Source organism: Bos grunniens, chromosome X (genome assembly GCF_055505025.1).
Source record: "Bos grunniens cultivar Pamir isolate PY7600 chromosome X, Bosgru_T2T1.0, whole genome shotgun sequence".
NCBI classification, from domain to species: domain Eukaryota; kingdom Metazoa; phylum Chordata; class Mammalia; order Artiodactyla; family Bovidae; genus Bos; species Bos grunniens.
Genome location: NC_141194.1, coordinates 105,900,616 through 105,922,148, shown reverse-complemented (window position 1 = coordinate 105,922,148; position 21,533 = coordinate 105,900,616). Strand labels below are relative to the sequence as shown.

General features: G+C 51.7%; 1 protein-coding gene across 4 annotated transcripts in view; it reads right to left on the bottom strand.

Annotated features, from left to right (window-relative positions):
- Positions 1 to 859: 859 nt before the first annotated feature.
- MECP2 (methyl-CpG binding protein 2) overlaps positions 860 to 21,533 on the bottom strand; it is a 52,310-nt gene continuing 31,636 nt past the window's right edge. For 2 of the 4 annotated variants that reach the window (XM_086389522.1, XM_086389523.1), the window contains 3 exons: positions 3,156 to 3,506; positions 2,022 to 2,076; positions 860 to 1,912 (listed from right to left, as the gene is read on the bottom strand). In XM_086389522.1, the coding sequence (XP_086245648.1) occupies positions 993 to 1,784 (792 nt within the window). In that variant the 5' untranslated portion in view covers positions 1,785 to 1,912; positions 2,022 to 2,076; positions 3,156 to 3,506 and the 3' untranslated portion in view covers positions 860 to 992. Of the gene's footprint in view, positions 2,077 to 3,155; positions 3,507 to 21,533 lie in introns of all 4 variants that reach the window. The other 2 variants (XM_086389520.1, XM_086389519.1) reach the window with 1 other exon arrangement.

The window sequence follows — 21,533 nt, the reverse complement described above, 5'->3', positions numbered from 1 at the left end:
ATTGGAAAAGTTTTGGAAGAACATTTCCTCTGCCTTCCCCCTGGCCCCTGGCCCCATCTACTAAGGCTCGAACTAGTGGCCACAACTGCTCTGAGCAGCTAGGGATGCCTTCCGCCTGGCCTGCGGCACTCCGCTGGCTGCAGCCTGGGCCAGCCTGCTGGGGCCTCGGCCCATGGCCTTGGTGGCCTCTGTCTAGTGCTACCCGCTGGAGGCCGGCCCTGGGCCAATGTCGCCTCTGGCGCAGGCCAGTCGACACCCAGGGGGGCTCAAAGGATGCCTCCCTCCTAGCTGGGCCAGAACCGGGGCCGACAGGTGCTATGTCCCCATCCTGTGAAATGTCCTGGTCGATCTGGGGTTGGGGGGTGGTGGGAAGCCGTCTGTGTGCCCCCATGTGTGGGATCACACGGGCTGGAGCCACTGGCCGTCTCCACCATCTCTAAAGGATCCAACTGTCTCTCTTGCCTCGGACCTCCTGGTCCCGACGTGGGTGGGCATAAGGGGGACTGGAGGGTGGGGTGGTGGAGCTTGAGGCTGGGCGGGGTGTGGGGGGAGAGGAGAGCTGAGACTGGGGTACCGATGGCCCCCAAACCAGGAGTGTCTTCTCAAGTGCTCTCTGTCCCTAGTGACCACGTGGGGGGGACTGGGTGGGAGGGAGGTGCAGGCACACCCTAAGAAGCCTGGGCAACAGCTTGTCTGGTCAGTAGTATCTGCAGCAAGCCTTGTTGAAGGAGCCTAGTTTAGAAAAGTGCAAAGCTACTTCTGGCCCTGGTTAGGTCTTCAACCTGACTGTGCTTGTCGATAAGAAAAAAACATCCCCAATGCTCCAACTACTCCCACCCTGAAGCCACGAAACTCTAAGTTTACTGAAAGAAAAAAAAATATTTTTTATTTCAGTTAATCGGGAAGCTTTGTCAGAGCCCTACCCATAAGGAGAAGAGACAACAGCTGCCTTTATTCTTGTTGGTTTGCTTTGCAATCCGCTCTGCGTAAAGTCAGCTAACTCTCTCGGTCACGGGCGTCCGGCTGTCCACAGGCTCCTCTCTGTTTGGCCTTGGCATGGAGGATGAGACAATGTCTTTGCGCTCTCCCTCCCCTCGGTGTTTGTACTTTTCTGTGGCCGGGGCCGCGGTGGCGAGCGCGGGCTGAGTCTTAGCAGGCTCCTTGGGGCAGCCATCGCTCTCCAGCGAGCCTGCTCTCGGCATCTTCTCCTCTTTGCAGACGCTGCTGCTCAAGTCCTGGGGCTCAGGGGGGCTGGCAGGGTCCTCGGAGCTCTGGGGCTCGGGCGGGGGTGGGGGCGGGGGCAGGAGCAGCGGCGCGGGGGCCTTCGGGGGCTCCACGTGGTGGTGGTGGTGGTGGTGCTCCTTCTTGGGGGGCGAGGAGGCGCTGCCGCTGCGCCCCTTGGGACTGCTCTCCTTGCTTTTCCGCCCTGGGCTCTTGCAGGTCTTCAGTCCCTTCCCGCTCTTCTCGCCGAGCGTGGACACCAGCAGGGGCTTCACTACCTCCTTCACCTCAATGCTCACCGTCTCCCGGGTCTTGCGCTTCTTGATGGGGAGCACGGTCTCCTGAACGGACCGGATAGATGACTCCTTCACGGCTTTCTTTTTGGCCTCGGCAGTGGCGGCAGCAACCACACTGCCCGGCTTTCGGCCTCGTTTTTTGGGAATGGCCTGGGGGTCGGCCTCCGCTTTTCGCTTCCGGCCGGGGCGCTTGATGACCATGACCTGGGCTGAGGTGGTGGCCCCACCCCCTTCTGCCTTGCTGCCCGGCGCAGCTTGGAAAGGCATCTTGACGAGTAGCTTTCCAGGACTTTTCTCCAGAACCCTTTTCACTTGCACACCCTCTGACGCAGCTGCCTTGGGTCTCGTGGTGCCACTCCCTTTGGGGCGTCCCCGACCTCTGCCAGTTCCTGGAGCTTTGGGAGATTTGGGCTTCTTAGGTGGTTTCTGTTCTCGCCGGGAGGGGCTCCCTCTCCCGGTTACCGTGAAGTCAAAATCATTAGGGTCCAGGGAGGTGTCGCCTACCTTTTCGAAGTACGCAATCAACTCCACTTTAGAGCGAAAGGCTTTTCCCTGGGGACTGTGGGAACAAGCGGAGACACACAAAGAATGGTTAGAAGCTTCCAGAGCAATGCTGGAGGTGAGGCACAGGAGAAGGTGGGTGGTGAACCCTCTGACAGGAGGTGTTCTGCAACTGACATGCCCGATGATACAGCTCACCAAGAGGGACATTTAAGAGAAGCTGAGATGAGCTAAAACTAGGGAGCTGTGGTCCCACTTATACAGGAAGCAATCAGGTCGCCCAACAGCCATAGATGCCCATGTGGCCTGCTGTTACCTGGATGCCCCCGAGAGTTGCACTCCTCAGCCCCCTAAAGGGGTCTGGCCCAGGGACCCTGTCTACCTGCCAGACTGAACTCTCCAGGAATCAGTTTCCTCATTTGCCAGCAGGATGATGCTTTGCTCACCTTTATGTGAGTTACTGGAATTAAATGAGACTGTCTACGAGTGACTTTTCAAAACGGCTAACCTGTCTGGAATCATCTAAGGGGAACAAGTGAAATGAACGTAGTCACACTCATCCTCTAAAGATCTGGCTAGGAAGTGACTCTGTTTTAACAGGTAACACCTGACCACCAGCCCACAGCTGGACAAAGGCCAGAGGGACAGTGGGAAAGGCACTCTGAGCCCATCTGGGGCTCTCTCTAGGCTGTATCGGACAGCCGCCCTTTCCCAGCACGTCTCACACAACAGACTGAACCCTATGAATTCGTATTTCTCAGGGCTCATGAAGTATTGGCACAGAAGGACTCTCCCACAGAGGTTCCCAGGCTCTGAGGACAGCCCCTCTGCTGGCAACTCTGCGTCCCCAGTGCTATTCCTCCTCCAGACAAGGCCCTGATGGACATCTCCCTCAGGGCAGTGACCTCCCCAGGTGGCCATTCCAAGCATACCTGATCTCACCCACCAGCAGTGGTCACTACTGAAGACCCGACCGGAAGAGGGGTTATGCACACACACTTTCTTGATCCATGAGCCGCAAGGAGCTAACACTCCAAGGGGTCCCCATCAGTTTCTTAGCGATGGTCCCTGACTCCCCCACCCCCTGCCACCACTAGCCTTCCCTGCTCTGGAGAGACAGGAATCACCCTTACTTACTTGATCAAGTACACATCATACTTCCCAGCGGAGCGGCCAGATTTCCTTTGCTTAAGCTTTCGGGTCCAACCTTCCGGCAGAGTGGGGTCATCGTACATGGGGCCCCGATCACGAATGATGGAGCGCCGCTGCTTGGGGGATGCAGAAGCTTCTGGCACGGCTGGGGCCGAGCCTGACCCTTCTGAGGTCTCTGCTTTGCCGGCCTCTGCTGGCTCGGCAGAGTGGTGGGCTGCTGGCTGCAGGGGCTCATGCTTGCCCTCTTTGTCTTCTTTCTTATCCTTCTTCACCTTTTTGAACTTCAAAGGTTTGTCCTTCAGGCCCTGGAGATCCTGCTCTTCGGACTTTTCTTCCCTGAGTGTTAAACAAGGATGTCAGTATCACAGGGAACAAACTTTGTGAAGAAAAAAGTGGGCGCTGGCAGGTCTGGGGTGCCCCAACACAGGCAGGGCCCCAGGAGAGGGGCTGTCCTGCCAGCATCCCCAAGATTGAAATGCTCTTCCCCTTCACAGATGACTTGAGAGCCCAGGGCTGCTGACAGTGATGGCCCGCAGCACCCTACCGACACTGTGGTCACCCTGAAGCCCATCCCTAGCAGGCTTGCCCAGATGGCTTCTCGGTGTTACGAGCTAGGGCCTCTGGGTTGGACGGATGATGAGAGGCTCTCTCATCTTCTGGAGAGGGACCTACTCACCAAAATGGAAGGGGCTCCTCTTCCCCAGGGCCTAGCATGAGTGTTACTCTAAGCTTTTGTGTTTGGGGTTTTCTCAAACGGGTGTTCAATGAAAACCGCACAGTACACCTTGGTGATGGGAAGAGCCTAACACTGCCACTGGGGACGTGGTGCCGAGTGCAGTGCTGAGGAAAAACCTGCAGATTTGGAGTAAGCCACCCCAAGCCCAAATCATGATTTTTTTTTTGCCATTTCCAAACATGGATCTGCACAAGTGACTTCAACATCCTGTGCCTCAGTCTCCTCATCTTGACAATGGGTACCAACACCCTAGACAGAGAAGAGTCACAAAGGCACTGTCTAAACAGTGGGATGGGGCAGCCAGACACTACTGCCCAGGGTTCTCATGTGAGAAGAGGAGGAGTTCCCTGCTGGGGGAGTCTTTCTCACCAGACTCTCCTGACAACGCGGGGCTTTGGCACTGGGACGTGCCCAATTCCAGGGCGGGCGCCTCCCCATTCCTCCATGCTGACAGACCAGCTCCTCCCCTATGTGTGGGTCCCACCAGGTAGGGCCCCCTCCTTATCTCCTTGGACAATGGTTACTGTGGGGCTCCAGACTCTGGGATTAGAGTCTGGCCATGCTGCTCTCGTGGCTGGGCCAACAGGGTGAGAGCATCACCTGGGCCAGGGAGGCCCAGAAACCAGAACTGTGGGCTCAGAGCAGGTCACCTGCAAAGCCCTCTCTTAGAAGCTCACCCAGGAAAAGAGCCAGACTGATCTGTATTCCAGATCTGAGCCCCAGAGCCCCCAGGGCCCGTGACGCTCACAACAGCCCACCCCAAGTGACTTCCCTTGCTGGCCACGCCCTGGAGACCACCACCAAGGCACCATGGCCTGCCCTGGCCACAAGACTCGAATGACATGGCTCAGTCCCCAAAGGTGAGTTTGCATCAGGAACTCACAGGTTGGGCCTGGGGAGACGGGGCGTGGAAAGGGCACATCCCACCCTCCTACCTATCCTGGCTATCTCCAGCAGAGTTCGAGGGTAAGCCCAGGCTTAGCTCTGTGTCGGAAACCCAGACAGTCCCGGGCCACAGCAAAACGGGGCCCTGATGGCCAAGTCTGGCTTCTTCAGAGCCCTCATGTGCGTTTGTGGATACTGTAACTACGGTGAGCTTCGGCATGAACTACGCGCCCCAGGAATGCTCCTTAGGTACCAGCAAGGGTGTCAATGCCGTCTAGGGCCAGCCCTTCTAGAAATCTATGAAGAAGACATACCCACAGAAACACAAAACAACATTGTGCATTTGAGCATGATGCTATTGGCGATAGCATTCTTTTTAGTGGCCCAAGACTGCGGCCAAGCCAGACAGCCACCACCTGAGACCTACTGGGCCAACACTGACACGTGCGCACCATGGAGAGCCAGGTAGCCTGAACCCCAGGGTGGGACCCCCAGGAAGGGGTCCATGGTAGGCCACCCTCCAGGGGAGAAACGGAGGACACTTCAGGAAGCAGAGGGCAGAAATGCACAGAACTAGTCCAGCACGGGGTAGGTGGGACTGAGGTGAGTAATGGCACAGAGCCAGAACTCGCCAGGTGTGTGGACCAGAATTTCATTTTCTGAATCACGTAAAAGTTGACATAACCAAAAAGAAAATCAAGACAGAAGGGAAGAGACTAGAACACACCTAGCATCCATGGAGGGGAAGGAGGCTGGCTCAGGTCCTAGGGCAGCCTGTGCTGGGGAAAGTGAAGGTCCAAAAGCATGAACTGCTTAGATTTCAGAGAAGAAAAGAACCCGCTTGGCGATGTCGGGGGAAAAGGAGGGAAAGACAGAAAGTGAGGGAGGGTCTCAAGGATCTTATGGGGAAGAAGGTTCTGGGCAGCAGGGAGGCCTCAAGCGGGGGTGGGTCATGGAGCTGTGTTGGGTTTGATTCTGGGTGTGATGGGATTCCTTCAGCTGCAATGTGGAGAGTGACCTGCGGGAGACCCCAGAGGGCAGCAGGTGGCCTGGGGGACTCTGAGGCCTGCTGGACTCCACACCACAGCAGCCTTGCAGAAGCATCACCTTGATGATCTGGGGCAGGGAATGGCAATTCCTCAGGGAGCAATGCCCAGGGCAGGGCAGACTGCTCCAGGGGCTCTTGAGGCACAGTCCCAGGTGAGGGTAGTGGGGACTCGGGACGTGACCAGGAGGTGGAGCAACACAGCTGGCCAGTGTGGGGACAAGTGCCACCAACTGAGGACAGGGAAACCTGGGCCAGCAGCAGGGTGGAGCGACAGCCAGCCCTGTGAGGAGGAACTGCAGGAGCAGCTAACACCGCATTATAAGCAGTCTCCACCTCAACACAAAGGAACAACTAAAAAGAAGCTCAAGGAGGGGAGGAGAGAATTCTTTGGCTACCAAGTGGGGAGACCCCTGTGCCCAGACTGCAACTTGGCCTACACGAATTGTGTGGGCTTTGAAAGATTTTTATTACAATCACACAGACATAACATAAAACCTGCCCTTTCACCTAAGTGATCGATAAATGAGTTTTTAATAGCACCAAAGATGGGAATAAGACAGCCTTTAACTATCTATGACGTCCTGGCTCTTTCAAATTGAAATTACTTGAAGCCGCTATGAAAATATGGTGATTTTCAATTCTGTGGACTGATGGGCACAGAGGTGGTTTGGTACTTTGATTTTCTGACTGCTACTGAAATCAAATAAAAGCCCACAAAGAAGCCTGGAAGTCATTCTGCTGGGTGTGAAGTGGAGGCAAAAAGGGTGCCAAACAGGTAATCCAAGTGAGTTACCCCTGGCTCAGTTGCCTGCTCGGTGGCAGGGTAACCTCAAGGAGGGAGGCCAGGCAAATACTCGAGGCTCCCCAGCAGGAGGGTTACGGGGTTTGTTAAAACACAGTTTCAAAGAAACCAAACAGCCCTCTCTTCATCCCCCCTTTTGTCAGACTGTGTATCTCTGTGTGCATGCGCGCGCACACACACACTGCCCCGGAGAGGACCATGAGAACTGAGTACCTAGTTCTTAAGTTAATCCATTTGAGACTTGCGGGTATCCACCTGATCAACTCTTCAGTGTTACAGGTCAAAAGAAAAGCAGAGATAACCAGACAAGGTCACCTGTCTGAGGTCACATCTGAGATGACATGTGCTCGTCGATGGCCCTTGCCTGAAGCCAGCCTCAGTTCTGGGTGGGGACACCAGGGTAGAACCAGACTCACTCTCTAGGCTTGAAGCTCCCCGTTTGGGGAAGTGCATGAGGGGAGGCAGCCAAGGGTGACCCTGTCCTCTGTCCCAGGCACAGAGGAAGGCCAGACACAGCAGGTCTTCAGGGCTGACGACGAGTGCTCTGGGCAGGGCAGACCAGGTGGGCCTGGTTGACCCCAGCAACAGCTCTAACGCCCCTCCCTGGAGGAATGAATGAGTTGGGGTAAGCCTCGTGTGTCACCCTGGCTCTCGACTTCTGAGAGGCCTTTCCTGATCCCCGCACTGCCCCAGAGAGCACACATGTCCTCTTTCCTGTCATCCCCTCCCTCAGGAACCGTGTCCAAGGGACGATGACACCCTCTGCCCATCAGCTTCAAGGAGGCAGCCAGGACATGCCGACTATGGGTGCCTGGGCCCTGGGGTTGGCAGAAGAGGGTGCCGGAGTGGCCACTGAGGGCCCAGGAAAGCCAAGAATGATGCCTACAGTGACGGAGAGTGTGTGGCCACAGAGGATGGTCATGCTGGGGGAGCAGGTCCATGGATCGGCTCCCTGCAGTGAGGCAGAGAAACCTGCAGAGACTCCTCTGGCTGAAACTACCAAAATTGCCGGACTGAACAACTTCCAGAAGATGCTATAGAAGACAGTGCTTACAAAGGTTGACCGATACTCACAAACTGGCCAGAGACTAAGGAATACGCAAGCTAAAGAGACCAGGAAGGGAGGGAGGGAGTCCTGTTTGGCGAGGACTCCAGCAGGCACCCTACGGCCGACCAGCAGAGGAGCCAGAGACAGGGAAAAGCGGTGACAGCAGCGTCTCCTGAGGCCTGAGGAAAGGCCTGGAAACAGAGGGGCATTCCACGTAGCGGCAGGCGTGGACTCTTCATAATGGGCTGCAGCTTGGGCAGAAAAAGGGCCAGTGACTGAAGACATGGGCCACCCAGGAGTGCCACGCCAGCCTGGACTGGCTCACTCATCTGAAGGCAGCCGGGGAGGTGATGCTGAAGTCCTTGAGGGCTCCAACTGCCCCAAATGGATGCTCGGAGCAGAGTCAGCCTTCAGGCCTCAGGAGGGTGATGGCATGCCTGCTCGGGGCGCAGGGGCAGCATGTCTGCAGAGGCAGAGGTGATGGCAACATGACTGGAAACTGTGCTGCCCGACACCAAGATTTCAAAGCTGTTTCACCCAAGCTGTCTCACAATTAAAGAGGATGCCTTTACTTCACGTGAATATATTAAGAAAAAAGGCTAGAAACCTTGCAGAAGTGCCTTGTTTTAGTGGCTCAAAGCACTGCAACGTTTTCAATAGCATTATGCTCTAGATGGTACAGCTACAAGTGTGAAAGAAAGTGTTGACATGTTTCCCTGTGTTTAAAAAAAAAAAAATCACTGCCAAAGGCAGCCTTGCCCAGGACCCAGCTTTTAATATCAACAGACAAACTAACCTGTGCAATGCAGGGAAGGAGGCACCAATCTGGGGGTCATGGCAAAAACCAGTCAGCTGATGTTGATGCCACTTGCAAATGCCAACAGAGCCTTCACTGAGCCCTGGTGCTTCTTTAACCACAATGGTTACTGGTTTTGTGAGCTCTGATTACCAAATCACACAGGTCTCTCATGGTCTACCCCGATCCAGTTTTTCCCATAACAACTTCTGTTTTTCAATGTGTGATTAGCAAAACACATGATTTGGGGAGGAAATGACATATCACATTGAAGCAGAAAGACTACACAAATCTTAAACGTCTACAAAGACTGAAAGAAGACTCTTGTGTAAATAAAATCATCTGCTAATTACGCTCATGAAACAAAAAACATTACATCAAATCCTTGCTTTGATCTAGCAAAGGAAAAAGAGTTGCAGGAATCTTGACTTCAGTCCAAATCACTGTATCCCAAGGGGTCTGATGGCGAGAACTGACTGTATTTTCCTAATGAAAGGAACCTCCAGTAATCATGCGGGAGGCAGCCTTGGGATGCAGTACCAGGCACTCTTTGGATCCAAGGCTCCTGTGAATTTCAGGGGTGTGATCGCTGACATCTGGCACTTGCACTAATCAGACTATGGACACTCAGGTGGGACTACTCAACCCCCAAGGATTTCAGATTAAAGACAGACAGACCACAAAACCAGGTGAAGGCTGCAGCTGAAAAGGTATTCTTCCCTTGAAGTGGAATCAGGCTCCCCCAGAGTGAGCTCTAGGACACTTCCAGAGCCCCAGTGACATCCTGACGTTTCCTAATTTCAGTCATGCTTGCATCAGGCCCATGTTGGGAGATGCGTGTCTCAGCACCTTTCATTTCCAGTCAGCCACCCCGTGGAGTCCGGTCAGGAGTCCAAGCATCACTACGCAGCCACGAACCGGAAGGATGAGGGGGTGGCTACTTCCCCATGTCAATAGTCTGGGATGCGAGGTGAGAACAGGCCTCCCGGCAGAGGCTGCTTCTGTCCCAAAGAGTCACTCCTTGGGGCTTCCAATTCTTTCTCCCTCCAGTACGAGCTGCAGCATCTCAGAATCCAGGAGGCTTCTCTGCATGAATCATCAAGGCAGTAGCACTGTGAGTCGCCAGCTTTGGCCCCTTTAAAGATCTGAGAGCAATCAAACTGGAACTGCAAGATGGTCTCAGGGGTCTCTGCAGTGCAGGAGGAGGGACGGGGTTCTGCTTGAAGGTTTCAACAGTGGAACCTAAAGTTTAGTGGCCCTCTTCTGAACTCAGTGTATTTTTTAATACCCCAGTTTTTAGAAGATGCAAGAAACTATGCTTTGAAAAGCTGTACAAAACACAGTTCATGCTGCCCAAAGATAGAACCCTCCCCAAATGAAGGCAGTCAGTGCCATACAGTAAGTCTCCTTGTCACAGTACGAAACCACTACATGTGGGAAAGATAAGCAAGTTTGAAAACACACTGCCACTGTGGAGAACAGTCAGGCAGTTAGTTCCTCAAAAAGGTAAACGTGGAGTTCCCATGTGACCCAGAGATTCCACTCCAAGGTATGGACCCTGGAGAGTTGAGAACAGGGACTCAAACAAGAGTCCATGGATGACGATGTTCCTAACAGCACACATCACAGCAGCCAGAAGGTCCCAAGAAGGACTTGGCACTCTGACTGCCAAGAGCCAGAGTTCAATCCCTGATCAGGAAACAAAGATTCCACAAGCCCCATGGTGGCCAAAACGGAAAAAAAAAAAAAAAGGAAACTCTTACACCTGGTACAGCATGGATGGATCGTGAACTGAAGATGTTAATGCCAAGTGAAGTAAGCCAGACACAAAAGGACAAATATTATGAGATTTCATGTATATGAAATATCCAGAAATAGGAAAATCCAGAGACTGCAAGTAGGATATTCACTGCCAGGGGCCAGAGGTAGTAGGTAGTAGAGAATGACTCCTAATGAACAAGGGATTCTTTTTGGGGGGGTGATACAAATATTCTGGAACTAGATAGAAGCAATGGTTGCACATTTGTTGCTGTCGTTCAGTCCCTAAGTTGTGCCTGACTCTTTGTGACCCCATGGACTGCAGCACGCCAGGCTCCTCTGTCCTCCACTATCTCCTAGAGTTTGCTCAACTCTTGTCCATTGAGTAGGTGATGCTGTCTAACCATCTCATCCTCTGCTACCCCTTTTTCCTTCTGCCTTCAATCTTTCCCATTAGACACATTACAAATGTACTAAATGCCACTGCACCCTTTAAATGGGTGAATGTCATGATATGTGAATTCGACCTTAATTTTTGTAAGAACCCACTAAAATGATAGCCGACTTCACCAATTACCCTAAATCATTATGGTAGGTTTTCCAATGCTCTGCCAAGTAGCTCTGCTGTCCCATTCAAGAGAAAGAGGTGAGTGTGGGGACCTATGGGGACACATGGTGGACTGGAACACACTGACCCAAAATGAAATCTCCAAAGCCCAGAACATGGTAACCATGACAGAAAGGAATTTAGTCCAAGAAGTTTAATGACTAGGCACGTAGCCAAGTTGAAGGTTGTTGGCTAAATATTCTGAGAGCGTTTGATCAAATTTTTTTTTTTTAATTGTGGTAAAACCCATGATACAAAATTTACCATTAGCAGCACTTAATACATTCACAATGTTGTGCAAGCATCACCACTATTTAGTTTCGGAACATTTTGTCACCCCCCCCGGAGGAAACCTCACATCCACTAAGCAGGTACTTCCTCAGCACCCCTTACTCCCAAGCCCCTGGCAACCACTAATCTCCTTTATGTCTCTATGGATCTGCTTGGACCTTTCATATAAATAGAATCATACAATATATGGCTTTCTGTGACAGGCTCCTTTCACTCAGCATAATGTGTTCAGGGTTCTTCCATGTTGTGGCATGTATGAGAACTTCTTCCCTTTTTATGCTGAGTAACATTCCACCGTATAGACACACCACGCTGTGTTCATTCATTCATCTGTTGATAGACATCTGGGTTGCTTCTACCTTTTTAGCTGCTGTGGATATTTGTGCACAAGTTTTTGCACAGGTGTTTATTTTCGATTCTCTTGGGTCTATACCTAGAGTGGAATTTCTGGGTCACACGGGCATTCCACGTGTAACCTTTTGAGGAAACGTCAGGCTGTCTTTCTTCCATGTGGCTTCCTCTAGGGGTGATGAAAATGTTCTAGAACTCCATAGGAATAAAGCAGGGTGGCAGAAATGGCTTCTACTCTGGAATGCCCAGCAGGGAGGGGCAAACTTTGAACACAGTTGTCACAACCAGGACACTGGGAGTGGGGAGGAGTGTTTTATGTCACCTCCTCATTCACTCCATAGCAGACTCTCCGGCAACAAGACATGCTTTCTACCTGCATCTGTTTCTTCTCTTTCTCCCAGTACAAACAATCTTATAAAGCAAAGAGTCAATAACGAAATCACAGCACTTTTGATGAGTATTGTCAGAGAGGAGATACCAGGAGCCAGGGGAGAGCTCTGGAAGGTGGTATGGCTTGCTTGGGGTGGGAAGGATCGGGTCCTATGTGAGATGCTGGTAAACTTGTGGACCATGACTAAAGCCAAGCTGGGTGGCTTCACCACCCACTGTTCCCATATAGGTCACTGCAGGGGGGCTGGATAAATGTGCTAAGAATGAAAGGAAACCCAGAACTCAAGTCTTATGACTGACATTTTTGCTACTTAGTCTCTTCCCAGCCTCCATATCTAGCTACTTCTTTCCCACCATGTTTCCGGGCCCCTGTGCACCTCTGTGCTGCAGACTACTCACGTCAAGCCCTCCCACAAACAGACGGACACTCATCAGGGCAAAGCTGGCCTTGAGGCCCCCTCGCCATATATCCAGCTTCAGGTCCCCATGGCCCGTGTGCACAGACACTCAGGTCACGCCTGCCTCTCTGGTTCCTAGCAACAGACTCCCACAGCTCTCGCCTGCTGCAGTTTTTCTCTCAATACCGTTTGTTTTCCTCTCACTAGTGGAGGTCACCCTGCAGCTGCAGGTCTGACAGCCTTGCTTCCTGATGACAACACAGGAGCCGCTGAAGAAAAGGAGCAACAAAAGACAAAAAGAAGGGGTGACACCCATGGCTGAGGCACCATGAGTGACCTACTGGGCGGGGGGCGGTCTGGGACAGGACCCCCCCACCCCTGCCAGCAGAGCCCCAGGAAATCTTCAAGGTCACAATGGGGGGACCTGGAGCCAGGCTGGCTGAAAAGCACGGTTTGCCCATGGCAGATGGAAGGGCCAAGAAGCCTGCAGGGCAAGGGCACCAGCAGGCTGCGGGGTTTCTGTGGGTCACTGGCAGGGACTGAATCTCGCTCCCCGAAACAACTCTGGGGACCAGAGAAAAAGTGATAAGACACACATCAGTAAGTCAGAGGTGGCCCTGTGTACAAGCACTAATAGGGTAGAAAATACAATGGAAGACTGACTTCCAGCCCGCTGGTGGAGAGTCGCCTGGAATCCGCACCTGGGAAGAGCTGAAGACAACAAAGGGTGGCGGGGCTGGGATGTGCTTCCAGGGACCCCGCATCAGCAGCCACACGACACGATCAAGTCACTGCAGATGAGAGCATCCGGTCCAAACGGCGGCTTCCAACCTCCCACGGACCTGCTCTCTCCCGATCCCGGAGAAAATGGGGAAACACACAGACAGCGAGGAGTGGGAAGGGCAGATTTCATTCCGCAAAGGCAAGGGATGTAATGTTGCATGCAGCACATGCCACGACCTGGCAGCCGAAGAAAGGGCTACAGAGAACAAAGCAGCTGCAGGACTGCTCCACCCCTGGAAGCCATGTCAGGGAGCTCACAAGAGCCCTGAGACCTCTCCTCCACTAAGCTGGAACGGAGGAACTGGGGAGGCATCTCTCACTCTTGAAAACTCCTTTTGAATTGGAATAGAATTGCTTTATAGGGGTGTGCTGGTCTCTGCAGGGTGACAGTTTGAACCAGGCACAAGCACACGTATGTCCCAGGTCTAGTAGCCAGCAGGCCAGGCCAGCACTGCAGGAGGTGCCTGTGCTTGGGGCCACCCAGCTCAGGGAACCAGCAGGAGCCTGGGGTGCCCCTTTCCAGGAATGGCATGCAAGTCCTTCAAGGGGCTAGAGCGAGCCATGACATAAAACACTGAACACTGTTCCTAAGCTAGTGACTCCAGATGTGGCCGAAGAGTCCCCCTGCCTGCAGTTCCCCTGGTTGTGCAACTTGGTTCTGACCACAAGAGCCAAGCTCACGGCAGCCCAGAGGGGAAAGCACTGAGATGGGCCAGCAGACCAGGAGGAGACAGCCAAAACTCCTCTGCAGCAAAGCCAACAGAACAACGGAGCCGTCAAAGCCTGAGCCAAGTTGACAAAAAACCACATGGTACTTCTAGAAACATTTTATGGCCAAAAGCTAAAAAAAAAAATAAAAAAAGGAGAAGAGAGACAGGGAGGGAGATGGCTCAGGAAAGGCAAACTTTCACCATGGAGCGAATACACAAAAGGAAGAGAAGGAAATTCCTTACAATTTTATAAGAACATGTTCTCAATAAGAGTTCAAAGATGAGAAGATAAAACACAGTTAAGATGAAAGGGCAAATTCCCAATCTAGGGAAACAAACTGCAGACCAAGATGTGCCATTACGGAACTAATAAATACATTTAAAAACAGCCAGAATCAGAACATGAATAGCTGAAAATCCAATCAGACAAACACTGTATGCAGATGAAAGAGATAAAAGCAAAAGCAATTAGAGTGACGCTAACAACATTGGATGAGAGACAGATAATCCAACATAAGGATAATTCGTGGCCCTGCAGTAGGGAACCCCAAATGGCACATAGACGCCATCAAAGATACATAAGAGAACTTGAGACAAAGGTGAGCTGTATCTGCAGGCTGAAAGAACATACCATGCTTCCAAATAAAAGTGATTAAAAAAAAAAAAACCTCATCAGTGAGAGGGATGGTGGTCAATGTCCTGAACATAAAGGGTAAAGAATTCTTCAGGTGCCTCAAGGGATCATGTAAAGAGGGGTCCAGGCTTAAGGACTAGGAAGAGCCAAGGCCCCAATTCCAGGAACAATCTGGCATGTTCCAGGAAACGCAAGAATGATGGGCTAAAGCCAAGTGAGCAAGGCGGAGAAAAGGAGCTCAACATGAGGCAGGCCTGGCTACCTCGTTTGCAGGACGCGTTATCAAATGAGAATGCAGGATTTCTTAAAAAATGGAGACTTTGGAGCTGGTCGCAGTAGAACATTAAACCAAGCATGGCTCTTCTAAGCCCTGGGTATGATATAGGCTGCATGTCCAGGAATAGATGAGATTTTATCCTGTGAGGGATGAGAAGCCCTCAGAGGGTTTTTCTCAGAGGAGCAACATGATCAGATGAACAGTCTGAAGAGGCTCATCGTTCATGGAAGACAGAGTGTGAGGCAGGATGAGCAGGCAGGGAGACATGAGGTGCTGCAGGTGCACTCACAGTGTGGGGCACTACATGTTTCTTAGGGACTGACACCCATGCACGGAAGGAAGAGCAAGCAGACCGGGGCAGGGGAAGAAGTTGAAGTGCAATGCAGGCTCCAGAGCTTTCTGGAGCCTTGGGCAGTGACAGTAGGGCAGGGGTTTGGTACCCACTCCCTCCTTCACCACCCATGGCCCTGGGATCAGCCTGACCAGGTGAGGAAGCTCTCAGAGCTGAGACCAAGGCCAAGACCAAGCCCAAAGGGGCCGGCAGCTGGGGGTGGCCTGCAGACTGCACTCCTTCTGCGGATCTGCATGGTCACCCCCTTGACTGCCGTGGGGGCTACTGCAGAGTCTAAGCAGGGGACACTGTGGTTGGCCTAGGTGCCATCAGGGGAGGGCATGTGTGTGCCGGCAGAGCGCTGGAGATTCAGGATTCTGACTTCCGGATTTTACGTTTACCATGTTGAGGCATTTCGCCTTTGAGGGCTCAAGACTAGAGACAGAGATCTGGTAGTCCTCAGCATGGATGTCTGAAGAGGCCATCGCACAAGTGAGGGTCCCTTAGATACGAGTATGGACAATTTCCCTCCTGTTATCTGGTCCTGTGACAAGGAGAAAGAGTCAGCAAAGAAGACAACGAGGAGCGAGGCAGGAGAAAGACAATCAATGGTGGATCTGTCCAGATTATTGGTAGTAAGCAACAGAGACCAACTCTAGCTGATTTATGTAGAACAGGACTGGATTAAACAGCTCCTGGAAGATGGAAGGTGGTAATGTTTGTACAGTATGAATATACTTAATACCATGGAACTGTACACTTAGATGGGGGCTTCCATGGTGGCTCAGATGGTAAAGCATTTGCCTGCAATGTAGGAGACCTGGGTTCGATCCCTGGGTCAGGAAGATCCCCTGGAGAAGGAAAATGGTCAGCCACTCCAGTACTCTTGCCTGAAAAATTCCATGGACAGAGGAGACTGGTGGGCTATAGACCATGGGGTCACAAAGAGTCAGGCATGACTGAGCAACTTCTCTTTCTTTCTTTACACTTCAACGGTAATTTTTTTCAAGTGTATTTTACCACAGTAACAAAAATTGGGGGGAATGAAAGCCTATTAGGTGGGCCAGAGGGCTGGAGAAACAGATTTGAATCTAGTTAGCCGGGAACAATATTCCGAATTCTGCTGCCAAGGTGGCTCAGGGCAGCTAGCACTGTGTCTGCCACCCTGCAGGGGGCAGCACTGGCCACAGCACAGCTGGCCCTGCTCTCTTGGGGAGGGGGGTCTGATGAGCCAGCCAGCAACACATGGCCATACCTCCGTGCGGGGCTTAGGGCATTTTTCTCTGCCAAGGGCCACACAGCAAGCATTTTCTGCTTTACAGGAGGCACTCAACTTGCCAGTGAAGTGGGAGAGTAGCCTCAGACAATGCATACGGGAAGGAGGAAGGCACAGATTTGACCTTCAGATGTAGTGTACTGACCGTGGTTCAAGCTGAAAGGGCAACTATGAAAAAGAAGCATAGAGCATTTTCAGTGACTCCAGTCAGAAGATGGGGTGGCTCAGATGTGAAGTAAGAAAACCAAAGGAAGCCAGTGACTCTGCACCAGGAGAGGGTGCTGGTGGGACCCCTGAAGAGATGCAGGAAGGGGATTCCAGGAGAGAACAAGACTGTTGAGAGAAATCCCCGCTGGCCCAGGTAAGGCAAACATCCACTAGGGGCGGAGCAAAACTAGGAGGTGGGAAAGAGGAATATTCAGTAGACAAGTTGTGAAAAGCTTAGGCAAAGAGGGAACAGAGAACTGGGCAGGAGTGGCAGGAGTGCTCGGTGAAGCTGGGAAACTGGAAAACACGTTTGTACAGCGATGGGCAGGATTCATAAAAGGAGGGAAAACTGACAGATTCCAGGAAGTCTTTGTCAACAGGGGAGCTGTGTGCTAGCACTCCAAGGGTGGGGCAGCCTCCAGGGACAGGACGAAGTGCAGGCTGTGACCTTGGTAGTGGGTGGCTGAGGTAACTGGAGGCGAAATGATCAAAAGTTGAGAGCCAAGCACCAGGAGGGCCCTCTGTTACTGTTAGTCAGTCATGTCCAACTCTTTGCGGCCCCATGGACCATAGCCCGTCAGGCTCCTCTGTCCATGGAATTCTCCAGGCCAGAACACTGGAGTGGGTTGCCATGCCCTCCTCCAGGGGATCTTCCCGACCCAGGGATCGAACCCAGGTCTTCTGCACTGCAGGCAGCTTCTTTACCGTCTAAGCCCTCAGGGAAGCCCGCTACATGCCTGCTTAAGTTACCTGTGGGATGAGACGGTCGGGAACAGCGAAACAAAGCCTGTGAGCCTGGCACCAAGTTCTCGATAGAGGGGGGTGTCCAGGGGGCAAGCAGGCTTGCCATGGGGACTTGAGGAGTTTGAGCATCACAGCCCATGTTCCTCATAGACTGGCTCATGACCGTAGGGGACACACTTCTGGTCCTCCTCCCACCAGGGGTGTGCGGGGTGGGACAGTCAACACTGTCCTCCGGTGGGGAGGGACCTGCAGGAAGCTGTAGCTCGAGAGGAGAGATCTGACCCCAAGGGGGCAGGTCTTCACATCTTCGACCACCTGGCAGAGGAGGTGGTGCAGCACGGGAGCTCGGACAAAGGCTAGGCGGCTAAGTGCAGCTCTTCACGGCTGGAAGAGGCAGGAGTCAGGTGAGGGGCCGTGACACCAGTGGAGGACGGCTCCCCGCTCTGGGGGTCCAGCAGTGGAATGAGGTCTGACACTGGACCCCGTGGGGCCGGGAGAGACGTGAGGGAGAGCTGGAAGGCTTGAACCAGGCCGGGGCGGCTGGGAAGCAAGGGCAGAGAGGTGGGAGAGAGAAAGGGCAGAGCAGAGCTGGCGGGGTCTCACCTGCCCGCCTTCCAGTCAATCCACCTTCTTTCTGGGCTGGGGGGGCGGGGGCGGGGCGGGCAGGAGGGCGGGCAGTGGGCTGAGGAGAAGGGAAGGGAGAAAAAAAGGGCCAGGACCCTAAGTGCCTTGTGTGGTCAAATCTGCTGAATGCACACACACACCCCCCGCTGTGAACCTTACACACACACATACCCTGTGAGCCTTTCTCTTTTACACACACACACACCCTGTGAGCCTTACGTACAAACACACACACACGCACCCTGTGAGCCTTATACACACACATGGTAAAATCTGATGAACACACACACACACACACACACACACACATACCCTGTGAGCCTTTCTCTTTTACATACACACACCCACACACCTTGTGAGCCTTTCTCACACACACACACACACACACCCTGTAAGCCTTTCTCTCTCACACACACATATACTGTGAGCCTCTCTCTCACACACACACAGTAAAATTTGATGGACACACACACACACACACCCTGTGAGCCTTTCTCTCTCTCTCACACACTCACCCCCTGTGAGCCTTTCTCTCTCACACACACACTGTGAGCCTTTCTCTCTCTCTCTCTCACACACACACACCCACCCCGTGAACCTTTCTCTCACATAAGGAAAAACATGTTCAATTACGTTCATACTCATTTTCAGTGCTCTCTCTCGCCACCTAATGAGATGTTAGCTGAAACCCCAAGGTTCACCTGTGGACTGAGCTGCAGGTGACCTGAGGCTCCCAAGGTGACTGCCACTGAGGCAGGAAGGGATGGAACAGCACTCAGGTGCCGGAGAACTTGCTCAGCCAACTTCAGATCTCTGAAAATGCCTCTAGGGTTCATGGGTACCCCTTCTGGAAGATGAGAGCTTCCTGGAGCTAAGAGACAGGTGTGTGTTGATAACACCCAATTCTACTTCAGATCCTTTCCCAGAGATGCGCTCAGACTTGGCTACACTCACAGAGACTACTCTGCTTGAACACACAGCTCCTCACAACCAAGTTGGTGCGGCTGAGAGAACCACACCTCTGAAATGGGTCTTTGGTGGGACATTTGAGCCTACCCGAGCCATTTCCGGTTCCAGTGTTTCACGTGCACCTGAAGGCTGAGGTAGACTGATTCTGTACATATGGGAATGCAGAACAATCTTCTACTGAAATGTGTCGGCTCGAGGGGTAAAACAAAGAGCTATATCCCTTGCTGCTAACTGCCTTCTTCCCAGAGCTCTGACGACCTACGAAGGTCACTCACAGACAAGAAGAACGCGTACCACCCCAAGGACGCCAGGGGAGGCTGTGGTGGGCGAGAAGACGCAGCCCCCACCCTCAGTGGCTTCACCTGATAGGAGACATGCACAGCAACAGACAACTGAATCATCACCTAGGATACTGGGAGAGAAGGCCGCAGAGCCCAGGGAAGCGGGAGGGGATGAAGAGACGAGAGCCGAAGGGCACAACCTGGGTGAATTCCCCTTTCTTCCAGCGAAGAGCTGTCAGAAGGAAATTCAAATTTTCATAGGCCATGGAGAGGCTACTAAGATACATGCTGAGCCTGGTACATTCTCACCTGCAGAGCACAGGTTAAGGACCAGCCCAGCGTGGGCTGCTACAGATTCCAGGAGTGGATCCTGGTCAGGCAGGTGGACAGCAGCTGGCCTGGAACCACCCCCCACCCCCCAGTTTGTGTGTCGGGGGCGGGGGGCGGAGTGAAAGGACTGAGTGCAGATGTGATCCCAGGAGCTGACCAAGGGGGATGTGAAGCTTACGAACAGAAACTACTCTTGCGGAAAGCCTCACATGGAGAAGCAGCAAAGCGTCCAGAGGTAAGGGACAGGGAGCCGAGAAAGAAGATTCACTACATTTGCGATGGAATCTAAGTGAGCTTGCAAGGGATGTTCCCTGTTTTTCTTAACAAGAGTGTCTCAGCTCAGGCTGCCATTTGAAATACCACAGACTGAGTGGCTTGAACAACAGAAATTTATTGCTCACAGTTCTGGATGCAGAAGTCCAAGATCGAGGTTCTGGGAGATTCCTTGCTGAGGGCCCTTTTCCTGGCTTGCAGATGGCTGCTTTCTCATTGTGTCCACTTCATGGCAAACAGCAGAGAGTGGGCTCTGTGGTATCTCATCGTATAAAGGCACTGATCCCAGTGGTTCCCAACCTCATGATCTCATCTAATCCTACCTAGTCACCTCCCAAAGGCCCCACTCCAAACATCTTCCCATTGAGGGTTAGGGCATCAATATACAAATTTGGGGGAACACATACACTTTAGTTCATAACAATGGAGATGCTTATGTTCTATTGTTAAATGGTAAATGAAAAAGCAGAGTATGGCACTATGTATACTGCATGACACCAATTAAAACTTTCCAAGAGATGGTGGTACAGCGGTTTAAAATTGGGTAAGATGGTAAAGTTTATGTTATGTGTATCTTAAGATGATTTAAAAAAACAACTTTAATCCAGCAGAAGAAAGGAGGAAAAAAAACAGGAAATGTGGGAAAAACAGAATGCACAAAATAAAACGGTATAGATAAATCTAAATGCATTAGTAATTAAACAGATGTTAATGGATGTAACAGAATGAATTTTTTTAATCCAGCTATTTGCCATTTTCATGAGCTACGTCTAATCCATAAAGACACAGAAAGGAGGAAAATTCAAAGTGGCTGTGCTGACCGAAAACACAGGTGGCGTAGCACCATTACTATCAGATGAAGCAACAGTCATGGCAAAAGCACTACTAATTATCAAGAGGTTCACTTCGTAATACCAAAGAGCTCGATTTACCAGGAAGTCAAAACAGTTTCTAAAACTCAAAATTTGGTCTTAAATAATAAAGGTAAAATAAGCAAACTGGACTGACACACGCTCCCCAGCAGTGAACGGAAGCAGAACAACAGTAAGAAGAGAGGACACTTTCATAATGGACGAGATGAAGGAGGCGAGCTTCCTCTGGCTTCTGTTCCCCACCAACAGTCCATGCTCATCCGGTCCTGCACTTCTCCACAAGCCATGAGGTGGACACCCCAGAGATCACAGTCTTGGAGCACGGTGCCATTTAGCTGGAACTGGATTTTTAAAAATAGCAACTAGGAAAAAACCCACAAAGCCATGTACTTGGAAATTAAAAAAAAAAAAAAAAAAAACATTTCTAAATGATTTGTGGGTCAAAGAGAAATCCTAAGAGGAAATTTTTGAAAAAACCCTTCAAGCTGACTTTCAGTGGAGATGCGATACACTGAAACTGGCTCGATGCAGCTGCAATTGTTTGAGGATCAGTTTTAAATGCTTACGTTCGAAAAGCTGAAAACCAATGAGCTAAGTTTAGACTTAAGAAGTGAGAGAAAGAAAACCAGAGACTGTACTACAAGAAAGTAGAAGATATAATAAAGGTTTACAGCACTCAATGGACTGGAAAGCAGATATACAAGTCCAACAGGACAACAAAGCCCACGAGTTCACTTCTTCAAAGGAAAAAGACAAGGAAAAAAAACAACAGTAGAAGGAAAAAGGAGACAAATATGGATGTTGCAGAGGTTGATGAAAAGCTAAGTACAGCTTCTTGCTAGTGAACTTAGGAATGTAGACAAAATGGGCAAAACTACACCTTAGCTATGATGACCCGAGCAGGTGCATGGAAATCAACGTAGGTTTAAAAGTATGTGTCTG